This window comes from Cyprinus carpio, chromosome A15 (assembly GCF_018340385.1).
Source record: "Cyprinus carpio isolate SPL01 chromosome A15, ASM1834038v1, whole genome shotgun sequence".
Taxonomy (NCBI): Eukaryota; Metazoa; Chordata; class Actinopteri; order Cypriniformes; family Cyprinidae; genus Cyprinus; species Cyprinus carpio.
The window spans coordinates 21,070,576-21,097,414 of NC_056586.1; the positions used below are offsets into that span (position 1 = coordinate 21,070,576).

At 38.1% G+C, this 26,839-nt stretch overlaps 1 protein-coding gene across 1 annotated transcript; it reads right to left on the reverse strand.

The window, feature by feature from the left end:
• Positions 1-344: 344 nt before the first annotated feature.
• Positions 345-13,313, reverse strand: fxyd5 (FXYD domain containing ion transport regulator 5). Its single transcript, XM_042771526.1, has 9 exons — positions 13,157-13,313; positions 10,238-10,283; positions 8,542-8,640; positions 8,050-8,190; positions 7,445-7,492; positions 6,625-6,654; positions 4,188-4,262; positions 3,826-3,871; positions 345-906 (listed from the first exon to the last, which is right to left on the reverse strand). The coding sequence occupies exons 1-9, from the start codon at positions 13,166-13,168 to the stop codon at positions 882-884; spliced, it is 522 nt and encodes a 173-aa protein (XP_042627460.1). The 5' UTR covers positions 13,169-13,313; the 3' UTR covers positions 345-881.
• Positions 13,314-26,839: the final 13,526 nt, after the last annotated feature.

Here is a 26,839-nt window from a genome sequence, read left to right on the forward strand (position 1 = left end):
TTCATAAAAGAGCATCTTGGACATATGCGCTATGGAAGAAAACAAAAAAAAAACCTTTTTTATGACAGATTTTGCATTTTGGGTGACCTATACAATATTTACATTAACACCTTGCGCAATTTTCCAGCTGAGATATGCTAATGGTAAATGCCACCGAGAGATATTTTCATTTTTCCTCTGACATCAGCATATACTCATTTTCCACTTTTGACAGCCCAACCGAGCTTATGCAAGAGAAGTAATATGAAACTTCACTTATCCTAAACTCAGGCGTTATACACTGATAAAGCTGGAATTTTATGTATTTATATATTTTTTTCCAGATACATAAATCACTAAACAGACTCAGTCAAACTCTTTTATTCTCTCCTCTTGGGAGATCTCATAATAAATGCGTCTGAAGGCCTCTTGAGGGCGCTTGTGAGCTACACAACGTTTCTCTGTGTTTCCAAAAGATTGACACATCTGAGGATGCACAGTATAATAATAATAAAACACAAGTACAGGTCTATATTGTACAAAGTGTGATGCTTAAACCGAGCAGTTTGGTGCAGGAGAGCATAGGGATGAAGGGATTTTGTGTCTGCGATGCGTGATTACGTTGGGATCTGCCAAAGTCCCAGCCGTTGTGTTACTGCTGGCGTTTAGTGCTGCACGATAGCACACATCTTATTCCCCGGCGCCTCTGTGACAAACCCGGAGATCAGTTTGAAATAATGAACACGCTCACACACACACAACCTCTCCATCTTGTCCTTATGATGTTGTTCTCACAAGGGGGAATGCAAGTCTGTAACCGCTGTGGAAACAGGACTGACTGGGTTTTCTGCTGATGTTCTTCTGTTTATTGCAGAGCCAGCTGATCAATGCCGGGGAAAGTGTTAACTTCTGGTCACCTCGTATGAACTATTCACACAGAAAAAAATGGTAAGAAAGAGGTTGGAGAGAGAGAAAAGGAGAAATAGTTAGTTGTGCGCTTTCTCAAAAAAAAAAAAAAAAAAAAAAAAAAGTCCCTTTCAAGTAAATCAGTTCACCTGGAGGCCATTTTGACAATGAACTAGTTTTCTATGTAGGCAACAGTTTGTCAACATTTCCAGAGTTAACGTTATGAAAATGAGCAGCAATGCAATGTGATTTATAGTAAGAAGAAAATTAATTATTTGTCTAATTAGAATGATTTTTAACCACAGTAAATCATATTTGAGAGCAGATTTTCGCACCAGTAACATCCTGTGGGAATGTCCCTAAAGGAATAGTTCACCCAAAAATGAAGATTTGCAGGAAATGTCCTCACTCTCAGGCTATCCAAGATGTACAGTAGATGAGTTTGTTTTTTCATCGGAACAGATTTGGAGATTTTTAGCATTACATCACTTGCTCACCAATAGATGCTCTGCAATGAATGGGTGCCGTCAGAATGAGAGCCCAAACAGCAGATAAAAACATCACAATAATCCACAAGTAATCCATGAATAAGTGAAACCAGTCCAAACCAGTTCTAAATATATACAATATTTATATATAATATTTACTGAAAAAAGTGTTATTATGGGTTATGGATTTTGGCCATAAGTGACAGGTCAAAGTTAAAATGCCTTAATGATGGATTTGTTTCTTACAGACATGCAGCTGTTCACTTCACAAGATGTTTTAATTGATGAACTGGATTTGTGTGGAATGATTATTGTGATCTTCAACTGTTTGGACTCAGTTCATTCTGACGGCACCCAATCACTGCAGAGAAGTGAAGTAATGTTAAATTTCTCCAAATCTGTTGTGAAGAAGAAACAAACTCATTTACAGGTACATCTCGGATGGCCTGAGGGGGAGTAAACATTTAAAGGTGCTGTATGTAGGATTGACACCGAGTGGTTGAACTAGGTATTGCAGTCCAAATTAAAAATATTGGAGAGGGTTGTTTTCACCCGGCCCCTCCTCCTCAGACTTAACGCACATGCAGGTTGCCAGATTGACGACGCAAACAGGAACGAGTGCACTTAACGATAAATGAAATGAAATACGCTGTTTTCCGCCAACTGGCAACCCGGGGTGCCGAAAACACAATTGGGTAAACTGGCAGTGGGTGGATTTCACAAACCAAAACAACTACAGACATTCCGGCCCGGTACACACATTTTCAAAGGCGAATAACTGACCATAGCATTGTTTTTCATAAAAACAAGTATGTTCACTTAGCATGTTTCTTAAATATCTGCAAACATATTATGGTATTGTTATGCTTCAGTAGAGTCAAAAACTTACATACAGCACCATATAGGGTGACCATGACCATACATTCTCTTTTTCCCGGACATGTCCTCATTTCGGACCTGAAAAAAATCGCCAGTTCGGCATTTCTAATCGCCAAAAATTTCCAGGATTTGGTTTTTGCATGCTACAATCACCATTTATTGTGTGCATTTTTGTTTTAGAGCCCTGCAAAGGGACTGTTTTCTTAATCCTGCTCTTTTGCCATGGGTTGATTTTCCCCTGTGGGTTAAAGGTTTGAAATGTTGAATAAATTAGATTTTACTGAAATGCTTGTATTGACACATTTTGCATTTACTATATGATAAAACTGTGCTGTTGAGTTTTGTGAAGGAGGGCCACTGGTAGGAAGCTTTTTTAGCTGTGTTTATGATCAATATACATAACAGTAACTGTAAAATATATATTTTAGGTATGGAAATGACAATTTAAATGGTTGATATTTGAGCTATAGTCATTGCGCTACTTTGGGCACCCACAGTCCTCTTTTTGGAAAACTAAAATATGGTCACCCTATTTAATAAGTCAGCTTATTGCCACAGGGCATTAAATATTCCATTAAATATAATATAAATCGGCTGTTAAAGCCTCCAGCAGGTTTTTCAGAGCAGCTCTGTAAGAGGCAAAGCCAAGTCAACATCTGCTTTCTCTCCAGGTAAAGCGTTAACGCTTGTTACTATTTTGCAGAGAAAGAAAATTATGCCTTTTTGCCTTAATAGCCGAGACCATTTGTAAAGGCTCTTTTCATAGAAAAGTGTGTCATTATTCTTCTCTTATATTACTAAAATTATATACTGTTTTGTTGTCTCTCTTGCACAAGTCAATTCAGTTGACATTCTCTCCATGCAATGGCTGTGTATTTTCATTTTAAAATTTTCATTATCAAATGGCACAGACAGGTGTATAATAAGCACATTCAAGTTAAACTCTTCGCATTCACCATATGTGGCAAGATTGAAATCATGTGTTTTAGAACAATCTATATAAAAGCCCTAATGGCGTCTAAACACAATGAAGTCCATAATGATTATAAAGACACATCAGAAAGAGGCAAAACGTTATTAGGCACCCGATCACTGAATGCATTCAAATAGCACACAATGGCTATGTACGAAAGAGCATACTACTTTTAAAGCAGTAAATAGCATGTATACTATGCACAGTATGCAGATGTTCTCCAATTAACTATAGATTTGTCTAAATGAGCAGTTTACAATTGAGCTTACACAAAAACTTATAATATTAGTAAATAATGTACTGTTTATATACTATATACAAATATATTTAAACAGACCAAAACATGAAAATATTACCTTTTGGGCAGTCCAATCAAATAATAAATCAAGAAAGAGGTTAAAAATGGCAACTTGTACTATTTTCGGTTCATTTTTCATATGTAATGGGAATATAGTACTCTACACATTAGGATTTGTTGTATATGTACTGAACATTTTGCCAGCATTTGCATACTGCATAGTGTATACTATATACTGCAGAAAAATATGTTTGGTAGCATGTTACTGATACACACACTCACGGTAAAGAGTTTTTGCTCACCTTCCTTTGCCAATACGACACAGTGGAATTCGTTTCACTTTGCCACCTTTCAGATGGAGGAAGAATGAAAAAAGAGAGAAGAGAGGTTTGGGGATTTTAAACATAATGGTTTTTTAAACCACTCTCAGAAAGGTACAAAAGCTGTCACTGGGGCAGTACCTTTTCAAAAGGTACATGTTTGTACCTAAAGGGTCCATTTTAGTACCTTAAAGGTACATATTAGTACTTAAAGTGTACATATTAGAACCTAATAGGAACAAAAGTGTACCTTTTGAAAAGGTACTGCCCCAGTGACAGCTTTTGTACCTTTATTTTTGAGAGTGAACCAATCAGGACTGAGACTTGAAGATGGGTTTACTTACAACCAAGCACCATGATTCCCATCACAAAGAGAACTGCGGCAATGGTTAACCCTGCATGACTTAGACTGGAGTAATCTGAAGAAAAAAAACAAGTAAAAACATAAGTCATGTTATGCATTAATCATGATGCAGAACACACTCACAGAACAATCCAGTCGAACAGTCTGGAAACATACATAAAGTCACATTAATTTTTAATTTCATGTTTGTGTGAGGATGTCACAACAGACTTTCAATCACCAAGTGTCTCTCACAGCAAGAGAAGCAGCAAAAGTCAATTTTACAAACAAATCATTTAACTTCATCAAATGCAGCATGGAAATAATAAAAAAGTATTTTATAAGCTCTCTGCATCTGTTTCTTAAATATTCCAATATTTCGTTTTAACTGGAATATATGCATTACTAGGTATGGGAATTAAAATGATGAAATGAAAATAATTAAAATAGGTAACATTTATACATATACAAGTCATTATTTGTCATGGTTATTAAGCTTTTTTCCTTATGGCTGAGAGCTGATTCTTAGTTTTACTATCCATGTGGGAGCATTCGGTACCCGCAAAGCAGGCAAAACCTCTCTCTTTCTCTCTCTTACACACACACACACACAACACAGGCTTTGAAGCAACAGTGAACCGGCATAAAACACCCTTAACTGATGACTCTGAAACATATTCAGGCACTTATAAACTTAGTTCCTGGGGAATGAATGCAGAACAGAGACATCTTCGGGTCACAGCTAATGAGGCTATTTCCTGAACATGTAGCTGCCCTAACAATAGGAGGTGATTGAAGCAGCGGCTGTCACCAGGTCATAAGCTTTCAACTACAGCTCTTGAGACAGTAATAGCGCTCCCATGCTCAGCACCTCTGTGCTTCTTATAAACACAATACTTTCCACTGACAGGGAGATTGAGTTCCTCCAGTCTTTGTGTTCGAACACACTGTCAGCGGCTCGTACGTTACTGTACCAGAAAAATCAGCAGACAATTAATTGGTAATGAGTTCCACAAGATCACCAAATGTGAACCATGGACCACAAAACCAGTCATAAATGTCGATTTCTCGAAATTGAGATTAATACATCATCTGAAAGCTGAATAAATAAGCTTTCCTTCGATGTATGGTTTGTTAGAAAATCTGGAATCTGAGGTTGCAAAAAAATCTGAATACTGAGAAAATCACCTTTAAAGTTGTCCAAATTAAGTTCTACTAATCAAAAATTAGGTTTTGATATATTTACGGTAGGACATTTACAAAATATCTTCATGGAACAAGATCTTTACTTAATATCCTAATGATTTTTGGCATAAAAGAAAAATCTATAATTTTGCCCAATACAATGTTTTTTTTTTTGGCTATTGCTTAAAATATACCCCAGCGACTTAAGACTGGTTTTGTGGTCCAGGGTCACAAATATGTGGTCTATTAATGTTATTGTTAATGGAAACTCTTTAAAGGAATAGTTCAACCATAAATTTGCGGAGAATATACTTACCCCCAGGTTATCTAAGATGTAGATGAGTTTGTTTCTTCATCATAACAGATTTGGAGAAATTTAGCATTACATCACTTGCTCTGCAGTGAATGGGTGCCGTAAGAATGAGAGTCCAACAGCTGATAAAAACATCATAATAATCCACATAACTCCAGTCCATCAATTAAGATGCATGCTTGTAATAAATTCATATGTTTTTTTAACCGTTGCTTATATGGCTAAAATACAACTTTTCATCTATACTATTGCTTTCTCCAGTAAAAAAAAAAATAATAATAATCTCATCTGAATCAGGAGAGAAATATGCACAGATCAAGCAACAAAAGTCCAGTTCTAAACAAATATGTCAGTGGATTTTGATTTGAGACATCACCAGGGGATACACTTTTACACTGGAGGAAGCGCTATTATGGATTATGTATTATTGCCAGTGTCAAAGTTAAAAAAGTCTTGATGGATTTGTTTATTGTGATGTTTTCATCAGCGGTTTGGGCTCTCATTCTGACGGCACCCATTCACAAATTATATCATGCTACATTTCTCCAAATCTGTTCCAATGAAGAAACAAACTCATGTACAAGTTGGAAGGCCTGAGGGTGAGTACATTTTAAGCAAATTTTTATTTTTGGGTCAACACAACTATAATTACTCAATTATAATAATATATAAATATTACTAGAATAACACTGCTATTAGATTTCTGTGACGTTCCTTCTGTTGTGTGTTTTATAATCCATTAAGTGAGAATCTATAAGTCCAGTCATTTGGAAAAGTTGTAGCACAAACAACACATGATTTAAAGTATCATCCATGTCTGTAGAACAAACGAGTTACAGCTGACATTCAATACTTTGGGTTAGAGGTTTGTTCTAGCATTAATCGTGATGTCTGCATCAGCAAGCACCATTAATTAATGAATGATTGAACAGATACTTACTGTAATGAAACGGCTCGTCCCATCTTTTATCTGTTGAGGAAATTGCACAGTTTAGAGAGATTTTGACATCATAAACAAGACCTGAAAACAGTCCATATGCCTATAAAATGTAATGGACTCTATCATTTTCATAATATGCTAAATAAGCCAGTAGAATATGTGTGGGTGTGTGTGTTCATGGTGATGGACTCATGAGCCTGCTGTGTCTAATGGGTCTAATGGGTAGAAAAAATATTTCACTTGTCCACCTCACATGACCTCCAACAATAATTTTCTATCATTCAATCAGAGTTGTGTCAATGAGATGCAGTTTATGCAAATTACTTTATGATTTGATGGATAAAATTTAGTGGAGATTGAAATGAATGTAAACAAAATAAATGAAATGTAATGAAAATATTCATTATTTGACCATCCTTTATTAATAATTGATTTTGGATATATATATATATATATATATATATATATATATATATATATATATATATATTATATACATATGTTAGGAATGCAGTTTTAATACAATTTTAATATAAAATAATTTGAATATAAAAAAAAAAAAAAACTTACAAAAATAAAAAAAAATATACAATAACAATATTGCTTAATGAGCAATACAAAAATCTTAAAATAATAAAAAAGATTATATTTTAACTATATTATTATTATATTAAAATCAAAACTCAGAATTCTCAAAAAACTGTTTTGAAAATATGCATTATCGACAAAGATTTTAATAGATACAATAGAAAAGTAACAGTATATCAGCCTATCATAGGCTGTAGAATAAATTTGGGAAAAAAAAAGAAAAAAGTTTTACCCCACTCTACAACTCTGGCGGTTCTGGAGGTGTTGGTGTTAGGGGTCGCTGCAATGAGAAAATGAGTGGGAAGTGAGGTCAAGGAAAAAGACAAGGAGAGAAACCTAATCTTGCATGTACATTCTTTCCTCAAATTCGCAGAATTATGAATAGGAGTGAGCCTTTTGAATTCCTGCTTCTTAGAGTTGAGTCAATGAGATGCAGTTTATGCAAATTACTTTATCACCTTTAAATTCCAGCAGCACTCATTCTCTGTCCGGCCCTGTCTTTCAAATTCAATTTTTGCATATTTCAATGGCGCTGCTCTCCCAGGATATATGGTTGGTTGATTCTTCATAAAGCATATCAGCTCGCCGCGACAGTGCTCCTCAATCCCGCGGAAACGCCGCATTATCTTTAAGCCTCTCAGCATGGAAAGAGCCTTGAACATTTTCTAATTACCTGCTAATTATGTGTGTCCTTGATATGAATTGCATGAGTAAAGAGGAAGCCTCTCAGCTATTCATGCAATCCTCAGCTCTGTTACCCTCCCCCATCCCACAATCCCACACTGAAAGTCCTTCCACTAAAACTAAAGTTGCATTTCAGTCAGAATCAGGGCTTACGGTGTGCGGCAGACGTCTTTTTGGAGGTCGCAGAGTAGGTCACAGGGGAGTCTGTAGAGGCTTCAGTGTTTGCTGCAGTTGCTGTGGGGTTAAAATGGTCTGCATCTGGGCTCATTGTCACCCCTGTCATATTCAGATTATCTGGAGGATGGAGGTGAACACTTTCGTGATTTAATTGTATTAGAGATATAATCCAAAATAAATACCGCCAGTTCATTATGCCACCAAAAATCAATTCCTTCTGTGACAGATCAAACTTTACAGAGTATGTTATCAAGGTAAACAGAGAACGAAGACATTTTGTACTGGATCTGTAACTCAGTTTATCTGTATTGAAAACAATTAGATTCAAAACCGCAAACAAATTGGAAGTATAGAATAAATATATAAAACATAATCTTGACTATAATATAAAACATAACAGGCAATCCTGGGATGGTTATGTGGTTATGCTGGGAAATAAAAATGCAAAAAAGGAAATAAAAATCCTACCCTCACCCACGTTTGTGGGTTCAGTGTTATAAAACGGAGATATGGAGCTTTCCAGTGTTGTCTGGGTCTCTGTATCTGTCAAGTTCTCAGCTGCATAACCTTTATAGACAGAAACAAAGACACATTTTGGCTACAGTTAGAAAACTTCTTCACGAAGATGGAGAGAGTTTGGGTGGAGGAAACTTGTGCATCTCTTTATGTAATGTGTGAGATCATTTGGATGCTGATCACATCTCATATATTTTGGAGTTGCCGGAAAGTATGTTTTCTGGGATACAGTTCAAGATCTTGGGATATTGATTTCCCAGGGGAATTTTCAACAATGTACCTAGGCTATTTTTCAAAAATCTTTGAAGGCTGATGGGTATCTTATGATATTATTTATAGGGTATAAAAAGACCATTACCAGAAAATAGTATAAGCAAACACCTGCTTAAAATGGAAAATGGATAGAAATCTATTGCACTGATATATAATTTAAGACCCAAAACTGATTGATTTCAAAGTTATAGCAAGAAATGCAGATTGTATTAATATAAATATAGACACCATATATATACAGCCATGTGTTGAGGTCAGTGGAAGGAAAACAGCAGCAGCAACATGGCTTTAAGAAAAGTTTGGCCACAAGAAATGGAGATATTTTTTTTCAGAACAGATCATTGCGCAAACAGCTTGGAGCACTGACTACTTTGAAATAAACAACTCCTGTTTAACTTGTTGTTTCGCATTCAACTTCTCACATGTGTTTTCGTGACAAAACATGGATTGGGGACTGTGTAGAGTCATTGGGTGACCGAGTTGTTGTCAACTCGTGTAGTGTGTGACCATAGGCATAGCTTGACATTTGGGTGGGGGGGTCCCAAACCTTTTCAGCAATTTCACCACAAACTGTGTGTGCTATTGCCGAAACTGTGTGTGTAATGTCCCCTTTAAAAGACATTTAGACTATCTAATACCCAATACACAAATCACAAAGTGTCAAATAAAACTACAGGAGAGAGAGAGAATATTAATTTGATACTTTCATTAAGGCTGCAAAGACAAATATCTGAGATTTTTACAAGAGCATTTGAGAATTTTTTATAGAGCATTACCAACAATCTCCTTCTGACACCATTATGACTTATGAGTGTTTGAAAACACATTCAGCTCAATGATCCTGTCCGGCTTCAGAGTTCGGGATTACACACACACAAGCTGCAGATGAATGCAAATGTATTCTGAGGCTGGCATAATAACAGTGTGGTGATGTAGAGTGCAGTGGTTTGTAATGAAGGCAGGCCTCTCATAGACCATGCCACAGAACAAGGACTAATTGTGGTCTAGCAGAGATGGGTCGCGGCATATTTGTGTGCATTTTCCGGCTACGTGCAGATTTTCCAATGAATCCCTTCACAAGATGAATGGCCACATGAGACTGAGCAATTCTACTGGCAAACACTGTGATTATTGCAGAACGGCTATAATCAATCTTTTATTGGAAGTATCCATCTGAAAAAGATTAGACCCGCTGGTCATTTGTGGTTTTGGGTAATGTAGGATTTTATTAAAAATAGGCATTATCAGATTATGCTGACAAATGTTTATGATGTATATGTGTAATGTAATAAAAGACAGTGTGTGTGTGTGTGTGTGGGTGTGTGTGTGTGCGTGCGTGCGTGAAAGAGAGAGGAGAAGAAACATGATAACTCACTTCTGAAGATAAATAACAGAAAAAAGATGGCCCCTCGCAACAGGATCTGAAAAAGAGAAAACACCTACAATCAGAAGTACACAAACAGGTTAAAAACACTTCTCTTTGACTGTGGAAAAAGGTGACTGTACAAAATTACGTTGAGATTTTCCCACAAAGCATTGCTGCTATTTCAGTATTCTATTCTATTGCAAATTTAAAACAATGTGAACCCATTTTACTTTCATTATGTGACATTTGTAATATTGGAGGGAATTTTTATTTTTATTTTTAACTATTTGGAATTGACTGGACAGTGAAAAGTGTGTTTTATATACCAGAATGGAACCAGACTGAATAAGAGATTGCCTGTTTAAGGTATTTTTAAAAGAAATTTATCATTTATTGAGTGCAGGGACACAATAAAATGAATAAAAGCGTCATAAAAGATGTTTAAATTTTTTTTTTTTTACAATCAATCAAACATACAATAAAAACACAGTAATATTGTAAAATATAAATGTAACATGGGTGAGCATAACTTATCAACCCTAAACTTCTGAATGGTAGAATATTGTAAGTAGAGTCATTTCAGATTTCATGGTGCTTTACAGTTCTCTCTTGCAACTGTAAACATTCTGCCCATGTAATGAGAGCATTTGAGATGAAATGTCTTGACATTTCCCAACATTATCATTAGCCAATCAATTGTGGTTGTTTTGGAAATTTGTGCCTTTTGATCAATAAAAGCCCAACAAAAGAAGGCTGCCAGTGTTTCTGATGGGAGGGGTTACTTAGCAACAGTGACATGAGCAAGTACATAACAGAAACACTGGATTATGACACATCAGATGACAGGCCGGCATTACAGGCACCAAGCTCTCCATTAGTATAATCAAACAACTGCAGGACCAAAAATAAAGCGGTTCTGTAGGTGTGAAAGAACAGATTGCCGCAGACTTGGCCAAAGCTCATGGCTTTAAATATGAACCAATGATAGCAGAGTCTTGGGGTGTCAAGGAGTGTGGGGTAAGATGCGTCACTGGGTAAACTGTGTCAACCCCTTGGCAAACAGCGCAGAGAAAAGATCCATCACATGAGAAAAAATGACAAATAACTTTTTTTTTATTTTTCCATGTCAGATTGTCTACATGACAGGCATATATCATGGAAGGTGTTAAAATAAGCCATGGATTATTAAAATAAGCATTCTATTTTTCCAAAATGGAAAAACACTCACCTTTTCAAAATCTTTAAGAATCTTTAACAAAATATTACAAAAAATCTCTTAAAGTCCACCAAGGTTATTTAATCAAACGATAAAACATACAAAAAAATCAGCAAAATTGTGAAATATTATTACGGTTTAAAATAACTGTCTTCTGTTTGAATGTATTTTAAAATGTAATTTATTCCTGTGATGCAAAGCTGAATTTTTAGCAGCCATTACGTTAGTCTTCAGTGTCACGTGATCCTTCAGAAAGCATTCTGATATGCTGCTTTGCTGCTTAACAATTATTTCTGATTACTATCGATGTTGGAAACAGTTTTGCTGCTTAATACATAGCTTATGAAAGTTATATGTTCCATTGGCTCAGTGGTAGAGCATTGCGTGAGCAGCGCAAAATGTTTGCTAAATGCATAAATGTTAATGTATAAAATTATTTATTAATAAGGAATATTTATTTTATTTTATTTTTTACTTTATTTGTTTTTTAAGCATTATTTTTGAGTTTAGGTTGAAATTTAATTTATAATCATTTAAATCATACAGTTCTCTCTACATAAATGCTGTTTGAATAGTTTCATGTTGTCTGCTGATTTGTTAACACTATTACAACAAACTGTGCAATGTTCCTGTCTGTAACAGCTTCCCCTAAGCTAGCAGAAACGTGGACATAGCATGTTCTGCTGAAATCGGCATATGGAGAGCTCAGCCCAGCATGAAGCCTTTGTGTCCTTACAGTTTAACTGTATCGGACTCAGTTAAGTTATAAATTTTTTTGAATAAATAAGCAAAAAACAAATTATCTCCACTTTCCCCTACAACAACAAATAGGAATGGTTGTAGTGTCCACTTAGTTTGTGTGAGTCTTGCTTCACACTACTTCCTGTAATTGTGAACTGCTGCCACGTGTTACTACTACACGTTCAATTTGTTGAAAGGTTAGATCAAGCCAGTCATTCCCGTCTTGTTTAACACCTTTTAATACAGAGACGACTGAGCCATAAAGAAATGTAAAAATGAAAGCTGGGTATAAATATAATTCAGTGTCTCAACGGATCTATCCAATAATATATTCATACTGGCTACTTTATAGAACATGGCTTTAACTATTAAAATAAAAGGTTGAACGCAACTTTATAAGCTGTCATAGAAAGAAATATTTTGAAATATTTTTCAAGAGTGTCTGTGATTTCATGACAAATCTAACAAAGTCACATTTTAAATGTACTTATAGGCCTCATTTTCCTCATGAAAAAAAAAAAAAAAAAAGTAAATTTTTTACTTGTCCTAACTTTCATGAAAACAATGAATAAAAAAACATTTATTATTATTATTGCTGCACATTTATTTGTTCCTTTTCTGTTTTATTTTGTGGCCTCTAAGAACTTTTTCATTAGAAGTAGCCACTTTGATCCATGCGAGGGCAAGCATGTATTGAACTGTGGCTGTGTACTTCACTTTCTTCTGCAGGTGAGTGACTGTGTTTCTACAGACAGATGGTCCTCTGAGTCTTATATGATCGATGGATCAGATGGACGAATAGGTGGTCCACAGTGATCTCACATGCTTGAAGCACGTGTGCCTCTTGCTAAGCATATCATTTTCCTCTCTAGCTCTACATCTGCTTACCTCGTAGCATCTGTGTAACACTCAAGCTCAGAAACTCCAAAAATAAGCGCGTGTTTAAATATCTGCTGTTTGAGTTCACTTACCTTGCTGTTCATTTTGATCTTGCGTAGCACATCCAATCAGAGTCAAACAGAGCACAGCATCTGCCAGTCTGTTATAACAGAGAAAATATGGAAGTTGGTTAGTGGACCACACCCTAACTTCCTCTCACGCTCAGTCCTTCTCACTGGTGCTGAGGCCCCTCACTCGTGTTCACATCTGTCAGACCTCTTTTATGCCTGTCTCATCAGCTATTGTCTACAATTCAAACTATGTTAATGCCAGGCTCTCTCACATTGTGTGTATCAGCACTGTAACTCATTGTCTAAGCAGCTCTTTGTGTCGGGTCTGTATTTGTGTATATGCAACACGAAAAGGAGAGAAGTGTATTATTTTATTACATTTTAATATCTTTTTATGCATTATTATTTTGTATTACTTTTATAATAAGTATTATAATAAATTATATATATATATATATATATATATATATATATATATATATATATATATATATATATATATATATATATAATTTTATTACATTAATATTATTGCATTATTATATAGATGTAAAATTATTATATTTATATGTTTATTAATATTATTATTATTATATAGATGTAAAAATAAAGAAATAAATAAATCGTGCTAGGTCAAGGCAATTTAATTAGTCGGTTAATAAAATGTGTGAAAAAATACCACAGACCTGCATGAAAGGAGGGAAATGACTCATATTTAAACTTAGAGACTTGGTAAACACTTTTCAACCACCCAGAACACCTTAGCAACCAACTAGCAACTGCATTGCAAACTTGCCTCACAATTAACTTAGGAAGTGTAAAAATGAACTTTTATTCCCCAGGTGTTTCTCATTTAATTACTAATACTTTCTAATAAAAAAAGGATGAAATACATATTCGTCATATATGAAAGAACGGCTGATATAGTTAAATTATACATGTTTAAAAAATTTATGTTGGAGACACAGTTCAGATAATTTGGTATCGGAAGGAATTGCTGAAAATGTTTGAATTTATACACAGTAAAATAAATATAATAAATAAATGAATAAATAAATAAAAAGGGAGTACATTTACAACAGTTTATCTGCAGGATTTTTAAGCTCAAATTTAAGACTTTTTAAGACCTGCACAAATAAAATTAATACCATATGAGCGGGGTAGGGCAATATCTATGGTAACATATTAAAATGTAAAATGACTGTAAAAAGAATGATTTACAGTTCAGATACAAAAAGAACAAAATGTTTAATAAAATGATCAACTTCACATTTTAGCCTTGAAACCATTTTTAAGAAAAAGGATGAGTTAAAAATGTATTGATTATTAGATTAATTTAAATAATTATTATCAATCAATTATTATATTAATTAAATAACATATAAATATATTTTACTGTCTTAAATGTTTGATCCACCAGTTCACATTTACAACTCGGTGTGTTTGCTGCGTAAAAATATGGGTCGATTTTCTCATCGATCTGAACAAAAACAGCAGACGGTTGATTGAAAATGTAAATCCATTCTTTGACAGTAGGAGACGCTTTCAGAAGGGCAGATATATAATGGTTTTCCTACAAGCACTAGCATTGCTTAGGGACTTTTGATACACTTTGGTATCTTCATCATTTGAACATAGTTTGTGAAGAAGCAAAGTCATTTGCCAATCATCCAATCAAATCGTTGTGTAGGAGAAACAAGTGAGATATTTAAGACATCCTATCTAGTGAATTTTCTCTCCTGCTGTACATTGTTTTCTTTTAAATGATTTAGATAAGTGACATACGCTACTATGTAGTCTTCTCTGAAAACGGAAGGAAGGAAACCATATAACCCACAAACAAATGCGGTAATGAAACAGAACACTGTGTTCCAGAGGTTGTCATGGCAGCAAGGCCTCCTAAGCCTAAAATTAGGTTAGATTAAAATCACAAAAGTACTGAAACTTTTTTTTTTTTTCATTTCAGATGTTTTAGCCTTCTCAAAAGAGCTTTAACGAACATCACACGATCTCTGGAAACCCTCCTCCTACACACTTCAACGTTCCTTGAGAAAGAAATTCAGTTTCACAATTTTCAAATGATCAACCTCCTTATCTGTCCCTCTGATTCAATAGCAGTTGTAAAGCATGGTTAACTGAGCCTACCTGGTATAAATAGACCACTGCTTTGTCCGCCACATTACACAATACACATTATACAGAAGATTGCCAGAATTCAACAAAGAGGCGGCAGACCCCATGTCATGTTCTCAAAGCTGACCCCGCAAACCCAAGATTCCTTCCTCTCCTCTTTTTACATAATGCTACAATTTGTCACAATACTTTCCGTTTCTTTAATAAAGATAATATAGCTATCTTAAAAGTTAACATTCTTGGTGTTAAAGGGATAGTTCACCCAAAAATGAAATTTCTGTCATCATTTACTTGCATTGCACTTGTTCTGAACCTACGTGAGTTTCTTTCTTCTCTTGAACACACTCTGTTTACCGTTTACGGTACCCATCGACTTCCATAGTATTTTTTTTTTTTCATACTATGGAAGTCCACTGTTAGGCCACATACAGTACATTATTCAGAATATGTTATTTTCAGAATATATGTTATACAGGTTGGGAAAAACTTAATGTAAATGATGACAGTTGATGACAGGGTTTTCATTTCTGGGTGAACTATCCCTTTAATGGGTCTTTACTTCTTTAGTGCAAGGCTATAGCATTTTTTCAACAGTTTTATCCTTCACCATGCACACACAAAAAAGTCTGAATAGCGTAGGATTAAAAAAAATGAAACAAACAAACAATCAAACAAATAAAAAACGTGACATTTTAATACTTAAGGTTTTGAAAAATTTACATTATCGTCTCCTTATGTTGGTCCACTAAACGTAGTTCAGACAGCCAGGAAAAGTGATATTTTATTAACTGAAATTGAGATCTAGATCTAGTTTGTTATTTATTTATTTATTATTATTATATTTATTTTTTTTCACTCTAGCACTACCTAGCATAATAAAGAGAACAGAGTTTTAACAAGGCCATTTATGGAGCACCACTTAGCCTTGAGTGCATGTCCTCGCAGTTGACAGAAAAAGTGGCAATTAGGGACCAATGTAGCTATAATTTGTAGCTGGTCATCACAGGATGGGACAGACCCATCATTATGAAATTATAAAAAAAATAACTAGCTATAAAACAACAGAAAACACAAACAAAATAATCTGTAGAGCATGCATATGAGTGTGTCAGTCCAATAAATCTATTCAAATGCATTAACATTTAGACTGATTCAGTTCCAGACTTTGTGAATTCATTTTAAACTTCATTTGAGTGAAAAGTCTTCTCTTTAAAGCAATAGTTCACCACAAATGAACATTCTGTAATTAAATGCTCAGGTTCATGTCATTTTTTGTGTGTGAAAGAATCTTTCAGATCAGGTTTATGCACTGGATCAGTCGATTCATTCAAAAGAGTAACCTCAAAAGAATGTCTTAAATAATTAAAAAAACTTAAATTAGTCTGTTCCTTAGACCCGGGGTCTCCAACCCTTTTTTTACACCATGGACTGGTTATGTTTTTGAAAATATTCTTACGGACAGATCCGAACAATCATACATTTACTAATTGTACATTTAATTTACATGAAATCATCAAATAGTTTCTCCAGCAATCTCATACAACAAACGAAAATACATAATAATTAGAATAATCATTAGCGTACAATAAATAACAGAGTGTCATGTCTAAGATTCTTCCCAGAATGTTTGTGTGACCCGGTAGAAACTCTTCCATGGCCCAGCCCTCTGCCTCTGTCGTTCTTGGAAAAAAAAATGTGAGCTTTATTATATGGAAGCTTGTTTCTGCCATAGGATAAAATAAAAAGTAATTGCGACTTTTTATTTTACAATTCATACTGTTTCAAGGAATTCTGGGAAAAAAATTGAATTGCGACATAAATTCAGATTTGCGAGATATAAACTCATAATTTTTTTATTTGCTACAATTTTCATTTTTGGATGAACTATTATTTTGCAGCTGCTTGAAAGCTCTGACAGAATATCCATTAAGCAATATAATCCATAACACTTTTTTTATATTAATATAATAAATAAAATTAGAGAAAAACATTATAAATGGATACAACACACAAATCAAAATGCTTTTGATGGGAGAAATGCGAAAGAAAACTCCTTTCCAGATGAGTCTTTGATTATGCCAATTTGGCTGAAACACATGCCTGGGTTATTATTGCATTATATTTTCTTAGAGGTAATTACCTGATTGAAATCTTCTGAGGTGTTCAGTGAGCAGAAACACATTTGAGCAAAGCCACCTGGGTAATGTCAGAGAATAACCATATTTGCAACTATATCACCAACTTTATAATTGGTGATAATGGAATAAATAGTTTGCTCACTGTATTGGCCAGCTCCACAATGCTCTGATTGCTAATGCACAGCATTTGTGTCTTTCTCATACAGTAAATGAGCAGAAACCAATAACCAAAACATACTGCAGCCGCAGAGTAATGGGAGAAAGATTGCAAGCCAAATTCAATCAAAATTCTTGTTACCTTAGATCGTGTTGCTTTATTATTTATGTAATTTTAAAGTCTGCCATGTAAAAAGAATTTTGATAGAAAAGTTCAGCATGCAAATTCCGTTTTAAAATGTTGCTAGTTTGCACTGAAGTGTTTATGAGCTTACGGCATAAAGTAAAAGGTTGTTTGCCAGCAACCTGCCACCAAACCGAGAGAGTTGGACTTGCAACTAAAATCCTACATTTTACACACAAAACCAATCTTTAAGGTGAGAATAAAGCAACATACATTTTAGCCTAGACAGAACAGTTTATATCATCCAAAAAGCAATAAAGAAACACCGTAAATTAGCCAGATTCCCCTGCTTCTCTGTCCCTGATGAATAACCTGGGATTGTGATTAACGACAAGTCATCTTTTATAAACACATATAAAAAATAGATTAATCTGTCCTCTGTAGAGAAAAGTCATTTTTCACTTTTCAAAGTTAGAAAAAAATATGCAGAGTCAAGCACTCTGTGGGACTTTAACAGCAGTGACATAATCTATGTGTGCACAGCTGCAGCTACTGTAAACCTACTGGATGTAGTTTATTACAGCGCTCTACCCACAATTACCTGCTGCGACAGATTTGTGCATGAAAGCTGGTTGGCCATCGCTGACCATGCAGAGAGAGACCTAAATTTACACAACACATCGAAGTAAACGCAATGTAAATGAGGAAATGACAAGAATGACAATACAACAATATTACAGTAATATTTAAAAGCCACGAGGTCATTTCAATGCAATCATTCAAAAAAATTTCTTCTTTTTTTCTTATTATAACAACAATGAAACAACATATTATATCATTTTTTTTGCAAACATTATGGGAATGTTACTTGAATGTTCTCTGAACGTTCTTAAACAAGCAGTAACATTTAAAAACCGTTAGATGAACTTCCAACTAAAATATTGCAGAAATAAAACACTTATTTTTGTTCCTAACTTTTTGAGAACATTATAAAAAACACCGGATTCCTCCAAACGAAGAAGAGAGAACCTTGGCAGAACGTTTTGAGAACATTCCCTGTTCGTGATTGACCAGAATCAAGTATTCCAGAGGGATGCGTAATAATTTTATAAAACTCATACATCTGATCGCATGATTTGAGGTTTATGTCCACAACATACACTGAGGTTTAGAACGTCTAAGCTTGTTAAACCTTACATTTCCCTATGTTAAGGTAACATTTGTTAGGATATAATGAACTGTGGCTGCACAAAATAAAAAAAAACACGGGACGTGATGTTAAACTGTCCATTGTGCCAATGGATGGTATGCACATGAGGTTTGCCTTGATGTTAAGAGTGGCGTGGGAGCTGTACCTCAGATATGGGAAAGATGTAAATTTGGGACACATCATCAGTAGTATGCCTTTGAATCATGGGGTGTTTCGGCCTTTCAATACTAAACACCCTCATCAAAGGTGGCCAGCAACAGGGTGATCAAACCTGAGCTTGTGTCCCATGCCCAATCATGAAAATTGCCTAGTTGTTTAACTGGCGCAGCCCACGGGACTATGCAAGGCAGGAGGCGTCCTCTTCCCTGAGTCAAGCCTAGAGCTGACCGCATACCTTATTCACCCTCTTCATGGAGGGTTGTGACCTGGGTTCTAAAGTGGGTTATAGAGTGGGGGGGGATTAGTGAGTGGGTCATGTTGATGCTCTTTGAGCCCAACAAGGGTCCTTCCTTTTAATCCATATCCACTGGCTGCTTCTTTCGGCCGCTTCAGAGACTGATTTAATTGTCTGTCGCAGAGCCTGTCCATGGATGCCAAGGTCTTTCAGCAATCTGATGGTAGAAGAAGCCACAAAACCTCTGCATCCCACTTCAACCGGATAGACTTTCGCTTTCCACCCTCGTTGTTGAGCGTCTGCTGCCAGTTCTATATAGCGCAGTTTCTTGCGCTCATAGGCCTCATTCGTTGAATTCTCCCATGGGACTGTAAGCTCTATGATATAAACAGTCTTCAATGAAGGGGACCAGAGAACCAAGTCTGGTCTGAGGGTGGTGACTGCAATCTCAGGTGGAAAGATTAGTTGCTGGCCAATATCAACTAGCATCTTCCAGTCCCGGGCCATGGCTAGCTGTCCAGCTTCTGTTTTGGTAGGGGGATAATTAAACTCATCATGCCCCTCTCGGATGAAGGTTGGGGCCGTGATGGAATCGATCGCTCTCAGGGGCAGGGAGTTAGTGGTATTCCTCTGGCTCTCAAGAGCTGCTGCCAGACTCTTGAGGACCTGGTTGTGTCTCCAGGTGTAACGACCTTGTGTGAGGCAGGTCTTACAACCGGCCAAGATGTGCTTAAGAGTCGCTGGAGTTGGGCAGAGGGCACAAGTAGGGTCCTCGCCATACCACTGGTTGAGGTTTTTTGGAGATGGGAGCACATCATAGGTAGCTCTGATGATGAAGCTGATGTTGCTTGCCTCCATTTCCCAGAGCTCCCTCCAGCTAAGCTTTCTCCTCTCCAGACCTTCCCACCTCATCCATTGTCCCTGTCTAACAAGAGAGACAGCCTTTGCGCTTTCTTTCCGTCTCCTCCTGACGACGAACCTCCTCGACCACCATTTTCCTCCTTTCTGATGTTGAGGCCTTACGCCAAGTTGGCTTACTTGCCGTAAGGCCAAAGCCTCCTCTTCCCAACTGGACATGCCCTACAATGTCACTGTGCTTCAGGGCTGAGGTAGCTTGCTGCACCGCGTCAGATGGTGTCCATTTCCGTCCGGTTACCAGGAGTGGAACGGCATTGCTGATGGTCTGGTCTCTGGAGTCCTTCAAAGTCATCTGGAGTCTCACTTTAGAACACTTGTACTCTTCGGTGAGGCTTGTGATAGGCAGTTCAAGGACCCCTTTGCCATAGAGGCTGATGTTAGTCAGACAGCGTGGGACGCCGAGCCATTTCTTGATGTATGAAGTCATGGTTCGCTCCATCTTCTCCACCGTTGTTATTGGGAGCTCATAAACAGTGAGTGGCCACATTACCCGAGGGAGAAGTCCAAATTGCAGGCACCAGAGCTTGAGCTTCCCTGGCAGTAGGGTACTGTTGATGTCTTCCAGACTATTGGTAATGTCCTGCCTTACTTGCTGCACTTGGTCTTTGTCTCCGAGGCTTGCGTTGTACCATCTACCCAAGCTTTTGACAGGTTGCTCAGAAACTGTTTGGTATTGGGTCATCACCAATACAGAACTTCACATTTTTAAGCTGTCCCTTAACTATTGAGATGCTTCGTGACTTGTTCGGTTTGATTTTCATCCGGCCCCACTTGATGTTCTCCTGCAGTTTACCAAGTAGCCGCCTGTTGGTGTACATGCTGCAGTAGTGGTCAGAGTGGTCATGTCATCCATGTATGCTCGGATAGGTGGAAGGCGGATCCCGTTCTTAGTTCGCTCACCCCCCACCACCCATCTTGAAGCCCTGATGATGACCTCCATGGCCATTGTGAAGGCCAGGGGTGAGATTGTACAGCCTGCCATGATGCCTACTTCTACGCGCTGCCATGATGTTGTAAAGTCGGCTGTTGTAAAGCACAGTTGCAGGTCTTCGAAGTAGGCTTTTACTAAATTAGTGACAGATGCTGGAACGTGGAAGAAGTTGAAGGATTCCCAGAGGAGGTTATGGGGAACTGATCCAAAGGCATTAGCCAGGTCAAGGAAAATGACATGGATGACCATTCTTACATTCTCCAAACATTCAAACATACTCCAAACAATCATGGTATGCTCCAAGCAACCAGAGACCCCAGGAATGCCGGCCTTCTGTACGGATGTATCAATGTACTTGTTCTTCTCCAGGTAGGTGGACAACCTCCGTGCTATCACGCTGAAAAAGATTTTTCCCTCAACGTTGAGAAGGCAGATTGGCCGAAATTGACCAATGTCTGTCGCATCCTTCTCCTTGGGAATTAGCACCCCTCCAGCCCTTCGCCACCCCTTAGGTATTATTCCCTTCTGCCACACTATCCTCATGAGCCTCCAAAGATAGCGTAGCACATCTGGTGCGTTCTTGTAGAGCTTATACGGTACTCCATTCGGCCCAGGGGCTGATGCTGATCTTGCGCGCCGTACTGTACTCTCTACCTCCTTCCATTTTGGAGGGCCAGTCTCCAGATTGAATTCGGGAGGTTGAATAGGTGGGATGTCATGTGGGATAACTATTTGTTCGTGCCTTTTTTGGGTCATGGTTGCCCTTTTCCAGATGTTCTTCCCAGTTCCTCCTTGGGAATTTTCAGGATTCCGCTTTTTTCCTTAGCGAAGAGATCTTTAAACGAACTTGAAGGGGTTTTTGTAGAACCGTGTTCTTGTGTGTTCCTTCTTTTTGCGAAGTTTCCCTCAGGTTCTCTGCTCTTCGCAAGGTTGCCAACCGACACTTGATGTCCCCCTGGAGTAGCATGAGACCCTCTCTCTCTCTGCATCAGAGGCCTTCTTCCACTGCTTTCTCAGCTGCCTTCTCTCTCTCTGACCAGAATTTCGATCTCTTGCTGCCTCCTAGATTTGGCTGGTGCTGATATTGCTTTGTTGCTTCTCCTAGCGTTTACTCCAAAGCGCTCTTCTCCATAGTGGTAGATGATGTCAACCATCCTTTCCAGCTTTTTCTCTGCTGTGCCCACTTGTTGCTCCAGGATTTTTGTCAGGTCGTTATTGGTTATTTCCCACTCTCTCTTTTCAACAGCTTTGGGCCACTTCACACTCGGTCTGTGCCCTTTGATCTTTTCCTCCTTGGGAGGTCTCTGTGGTTGAGTGGGTTCCTCCACCGGCATTTCTGTGCTTGTATTATCCTCCTCAGGGACACTGGTACTGATGCTCTGCGAACTTTGGTTTTTTTTCCCCGTCGCTGTGCTTCAATCGACTGATTTGACTGGTTGCTTCGTAGGAAGTACTGGTCAATGCGAGGCCCTTGTCTCTGCTCTCTCAAGCACCCTCTCTTTCCCTTGGTGGGTCCTCAATCCCCTGAATGATGTTATTTTCGCCCAGCCACAGGTGCACACTTGAAGAGAATGTCCAGCTGCTGCTGTGGTTGTCTCATGTGCCGTGTTCTTGCTCGTAGGAGTCATGTCCGTTCCTGAGTCTGTAACCATGCTGTCAGTCATTGAGCCATCTTGCGCCCCCGCGCTCTCGCAGGCTCTGGGGGTATGTTCCTTTGTTCACTTTCTGTAGCATTTAGCGGGTGTCTCCAACAAACTGAAGCAGCGTCGGAGACTGCCGCCATGGGTAGCTAGCCCATGACAGCCCCAGTGGGGACTATTCCCTCCAGTCAGCAGTCTCTCCAAGCTGTCACACAGACTTTCCTATGTTGTCAGCTGTCCTTTCACAGCGGTCACTGGACAAGTCCAGATATTCAGAATAAAAAAACACGGGACGTGATGTTAAACTGTCCATTGTGCCAATGGATGGTATGCACATGAGGTTTGCCTTGATGTTAAGAGTGGCGTGGGAGCTGTACCTCAGATATGGGAAAGATGTAAATTTGGGACACATCATCAGTAGTATGCCTTTGAATCATGGGGTGTTTCGGCCTTTCAATACTAAACACCCTCATCAAAGGTGGCCCAGCAACAGGGTGATCAAACCTGAGCTTGTGTCCCATGCCCAATCATGAAAATTGCCTAGTTGTTTAAACTGGCGCAGCCCACGGGACTATGCAAGGCAGGAGGCGTCCTCTTCCCTGAGTCAAGCCTAGAGCTGACCGCATACCTTGTTCACCCTCTTCATGGAGGGTTGTGACCTGGGTTCTAAAGTGGGTTATAGATTGGGGGGGATTAGTGAGTGGGTCATGTTGATGCTCTTTGAGCCCCAACAAGGGTCCTTCCTTTTAATCCATATCCACTGGCTGCTTCTTTCGGCCGCTTCAGAGACTGATTTAATTGTCTGTCGCAGAGCCTGTCCATGGATGCCAAGGTCTTTCAGCAATCTGATGGTAGAAGAAGCCACAAAACCTCTGCATCCCACTTCAACCGGATAGACTTTCGCTTTCCACCCTCGTTGTTGAGCGTCTGCTGCCAGTTCTATATAGCGCAGTTTCTTGCGCTCATAGGCCTCATTCGTTGAATTCTCCCATGGGACTGTAAGCTCTATGATATAAACAGTCTTCAATGAAGGGGACCAGAGAACCAAGTCTGGTCTGAGGGTGGTGACTGCAATCTCAGGTGGAAAGATTAGTTGCTGGCCAATATCAACTAGCATCTTCCAGTCCCGGCCATGGCTAGCTGTCCAGCTTCTGTTTTGGTAGGGGGATGTTTGGGCTTTTTCTGCCCCTCTCGGATGAATGCAGGTTGGGGCCGTGATGGAATCGATCGCTCTCAGGGGGCAGGGAGTTAGTGGTATTCCTCTGGCTCTCAAGAGCTGCTGCCAGACTCTTGAGGACCTGGTTGTGTCTCCAGGTGTAACGACCTTGTGTGAGGCAGGTCTTACAACCGGCCAAGATGTGCTTAAGAGTCGCTGGAGTTGGGCAGAGGGCACAAGTAGGGTCCTCGCCATACCACTGGTTGAGGTTTTTTGGAGATGGGAGCACATCATAGGTGGCTCTGATGATGAAGCTGATGTTGCTTGCCTCCATTTCCCAGAGCTCCCTCCAGCTAAGCTTTCTCCTCTCCAGACCTTCCCACCTCATCCATTGTCCCTGTCTAACAAGAGAGACAGCCTTTGCGCTTCTTTCCGTCTCCTCCTGACGACGAACCTACAAAGTCATTAGACAGATATATCACTGTCATTAGACAGATATACAATAGAGAACTGACAGAAACTCCCCTACAGCAAAACAGTATTTCACTGCACTGGCCAGATGATGATCCAAATGAAAGGAAGAGGCGGTTCCACTGGCGTGAGAATACACACATTGACTGAGTTTGTTTGTGTGTGTGAGCATGTGTGTGTGGGTGAGTTTGAGACAATGGGTTGTTATCTTGTGACAAATTACAACATACAAACTCAAGTAGGGAAGTTGGAGTGATGGGTTCTGTTTAGTGATTTTGTCTGCGTGTGTGTGTAGCATCTGCAAGACTTGTCTTTCGCACCGCAGGAATCTTTTCATAGTACCAGAACAAGAAGAACATAGTGTATAATTTAAGCAATACAAGCGTTCATGGAACTTTTCTGAAATGTATCAGTTGAATGCTCATCAAAATATTTATTTATTTTATATATTTTTTACATTTTTAAATGTTATTGTTGTGTGAGAGTATTCAAATTTAACACTTCCATAATGTTTTCAAAATTATGAAATTAAATGTTCCCTTAATGATTGCATAACATTTTTAGAACATTAAAAAAAAAATTAGTTTTTAAATGTTCTAAGAACATTCAGAAATAACAGTTTCATAACCTAATTAGAAAATTAGTAAAACAATGTATTTTTGTTAGTTGGAACAAGCCTTTTCCTCAATTTTTTTTTATTATTTTTTTTTTTGTTCTCCACCAGTGGAAACAGTCCAACAGAAGTCAACACACACTGCGTTTCTCCAAGCAACACATTTCATTCCTAAATAGTGTTTTTGAACAAATTGGCTGAATGAATGATTCAATGACTCGCTCATAAAACAAGCTCACATGAAGCATCTCATTTAAAAAAAAACTGTCTGTTTCAATATTTATTATTTATCTCATTTAATCGTTATCACAATAGTCCCTCACCTGGGACTAATTTACCTGAATTTATGAGCCTTTTGATATACCTCAGGGTTTTTCAACCTGTGGGGCACGTCCCCCTGAACCTGTTAATTCAGAGGCGTACACTCCAGTAATTATGAATACAAGCAAGCAAATCTTTAGCAATACACTAGGGGGCAATCTGATTAGTCTCACTGCTAATCAGTTGACAGTTAGATGAGAGTTGGCGCAATATCAAGCAGTGGTATCATCAGTGTTGCCAGACTGGGTGGGTTCTCCACCCAATTGGTGGTTTTGAGTTTGATTGTGCAGGTAAAAAATGGTTTGGGTGGGTGGACACAAGTTAGGCAGTTTTCAGACATCTAAACTGTATAGAATTTTTGGTTAAAAAACAAAACTCAAGTGTGCATGTACTGCATCCAATCAGTCATGATGTTACCAAACACACATGCCCTCTGCAGAATTGGCTGGTACTGATGTTGACGTCACCTGCTGCACTTTTAGCCAATCACGAGGAATCAGCAGACACACATGATGCTTCATGAATGATGGGATATTAGCATGATAAGGAATACGATTTTGAACATATAGTTGTATATTCAAGCGATCACAATGCCAGTCACCTAAATATACGTTTTTATACACTGTAAAGATTGGGAGAGTGACACAATGTGAATTACACCTGTGGAAGGAGATGACGCGAAGGCTTACTTGATATCAATGTAACTATACAATCAGAGCACAGTTCAATAATTTAATCAAAATCCAAACTGAATATGGGACTATATGATCCTGTCCTGCATCAGAAAGCTGGTGGAACCCTGATATACTGGCTTCCACTGTACAGAACAGTTGTATATGTACATTGCAAAACAGCGTGATGAATACTAAGCAGAAAATTAGACAATAAAGATATACAACGTAATAACATATCTTTTAATGTCCTACCTGATATAATTAACACCTCATCATTCATTTGCATAACTTTGCTGAAGCAGTTGCAAGAGTGTTGTTTGTTTATCTGACTGAGTTTGATGCCTCCAAGAAATACTACAGAAGAATTAGAAGATAAGGCGAGAGGCGAGAAAAAGAAACATTTTTCCAGGTGAGATCTCCTGGCAGCTAAACATAATCACTGATGGTTTCATTCCAATCAAAGCCATAATCTTTTAGAAAAAAAAAAGATGCCCAGATGTTCTAACATATCATGGAAATACTAAAAACCCAGGTATTTCTTTCACCATAAGGCACCTGCAAGGCAGACAACTTTAAGTGTGTCCAAAAGGGTGTGGTAACTATGGCAACAGAAATAACTTCTCATCTCCAGACGTCGTGGCTGCTTTAGGCGTTTGACATGGCTGCTGAACCAGTCAATAGGGCAAGTGGATTGTGGGTACACAGAAGAGAGGAGATGAGATTGGCCCACCTCAAGCCAGGTGTCTGAACAGTTGTTTTCACATTAGCAGAGTTGGACATCTGCTCCCTGTCACGGTGGCGCCAGGGCAGAGGGTCACGGCCAGG

Excerpts from the sequence above, each read along its gene's own strand:
- fxyd5 (XM_042771526.1), bottom strand. Across the intron at positions 8,191-8,541 it reads ACCCACAAACGTGGGTGAGG|ATAATCTGAATATGACAGGG; the intron begins GTAGGATTTTTA and ends TCCATCCTCCAG. Across the intron at positions 6,655-7,444 it reads CGCCAGAGTTGTAGAGTGGG|ATAAAAGATGGGACGAGCCG; the intron begins GTAAAACTTTTT and ends TTTCCTCAACAG.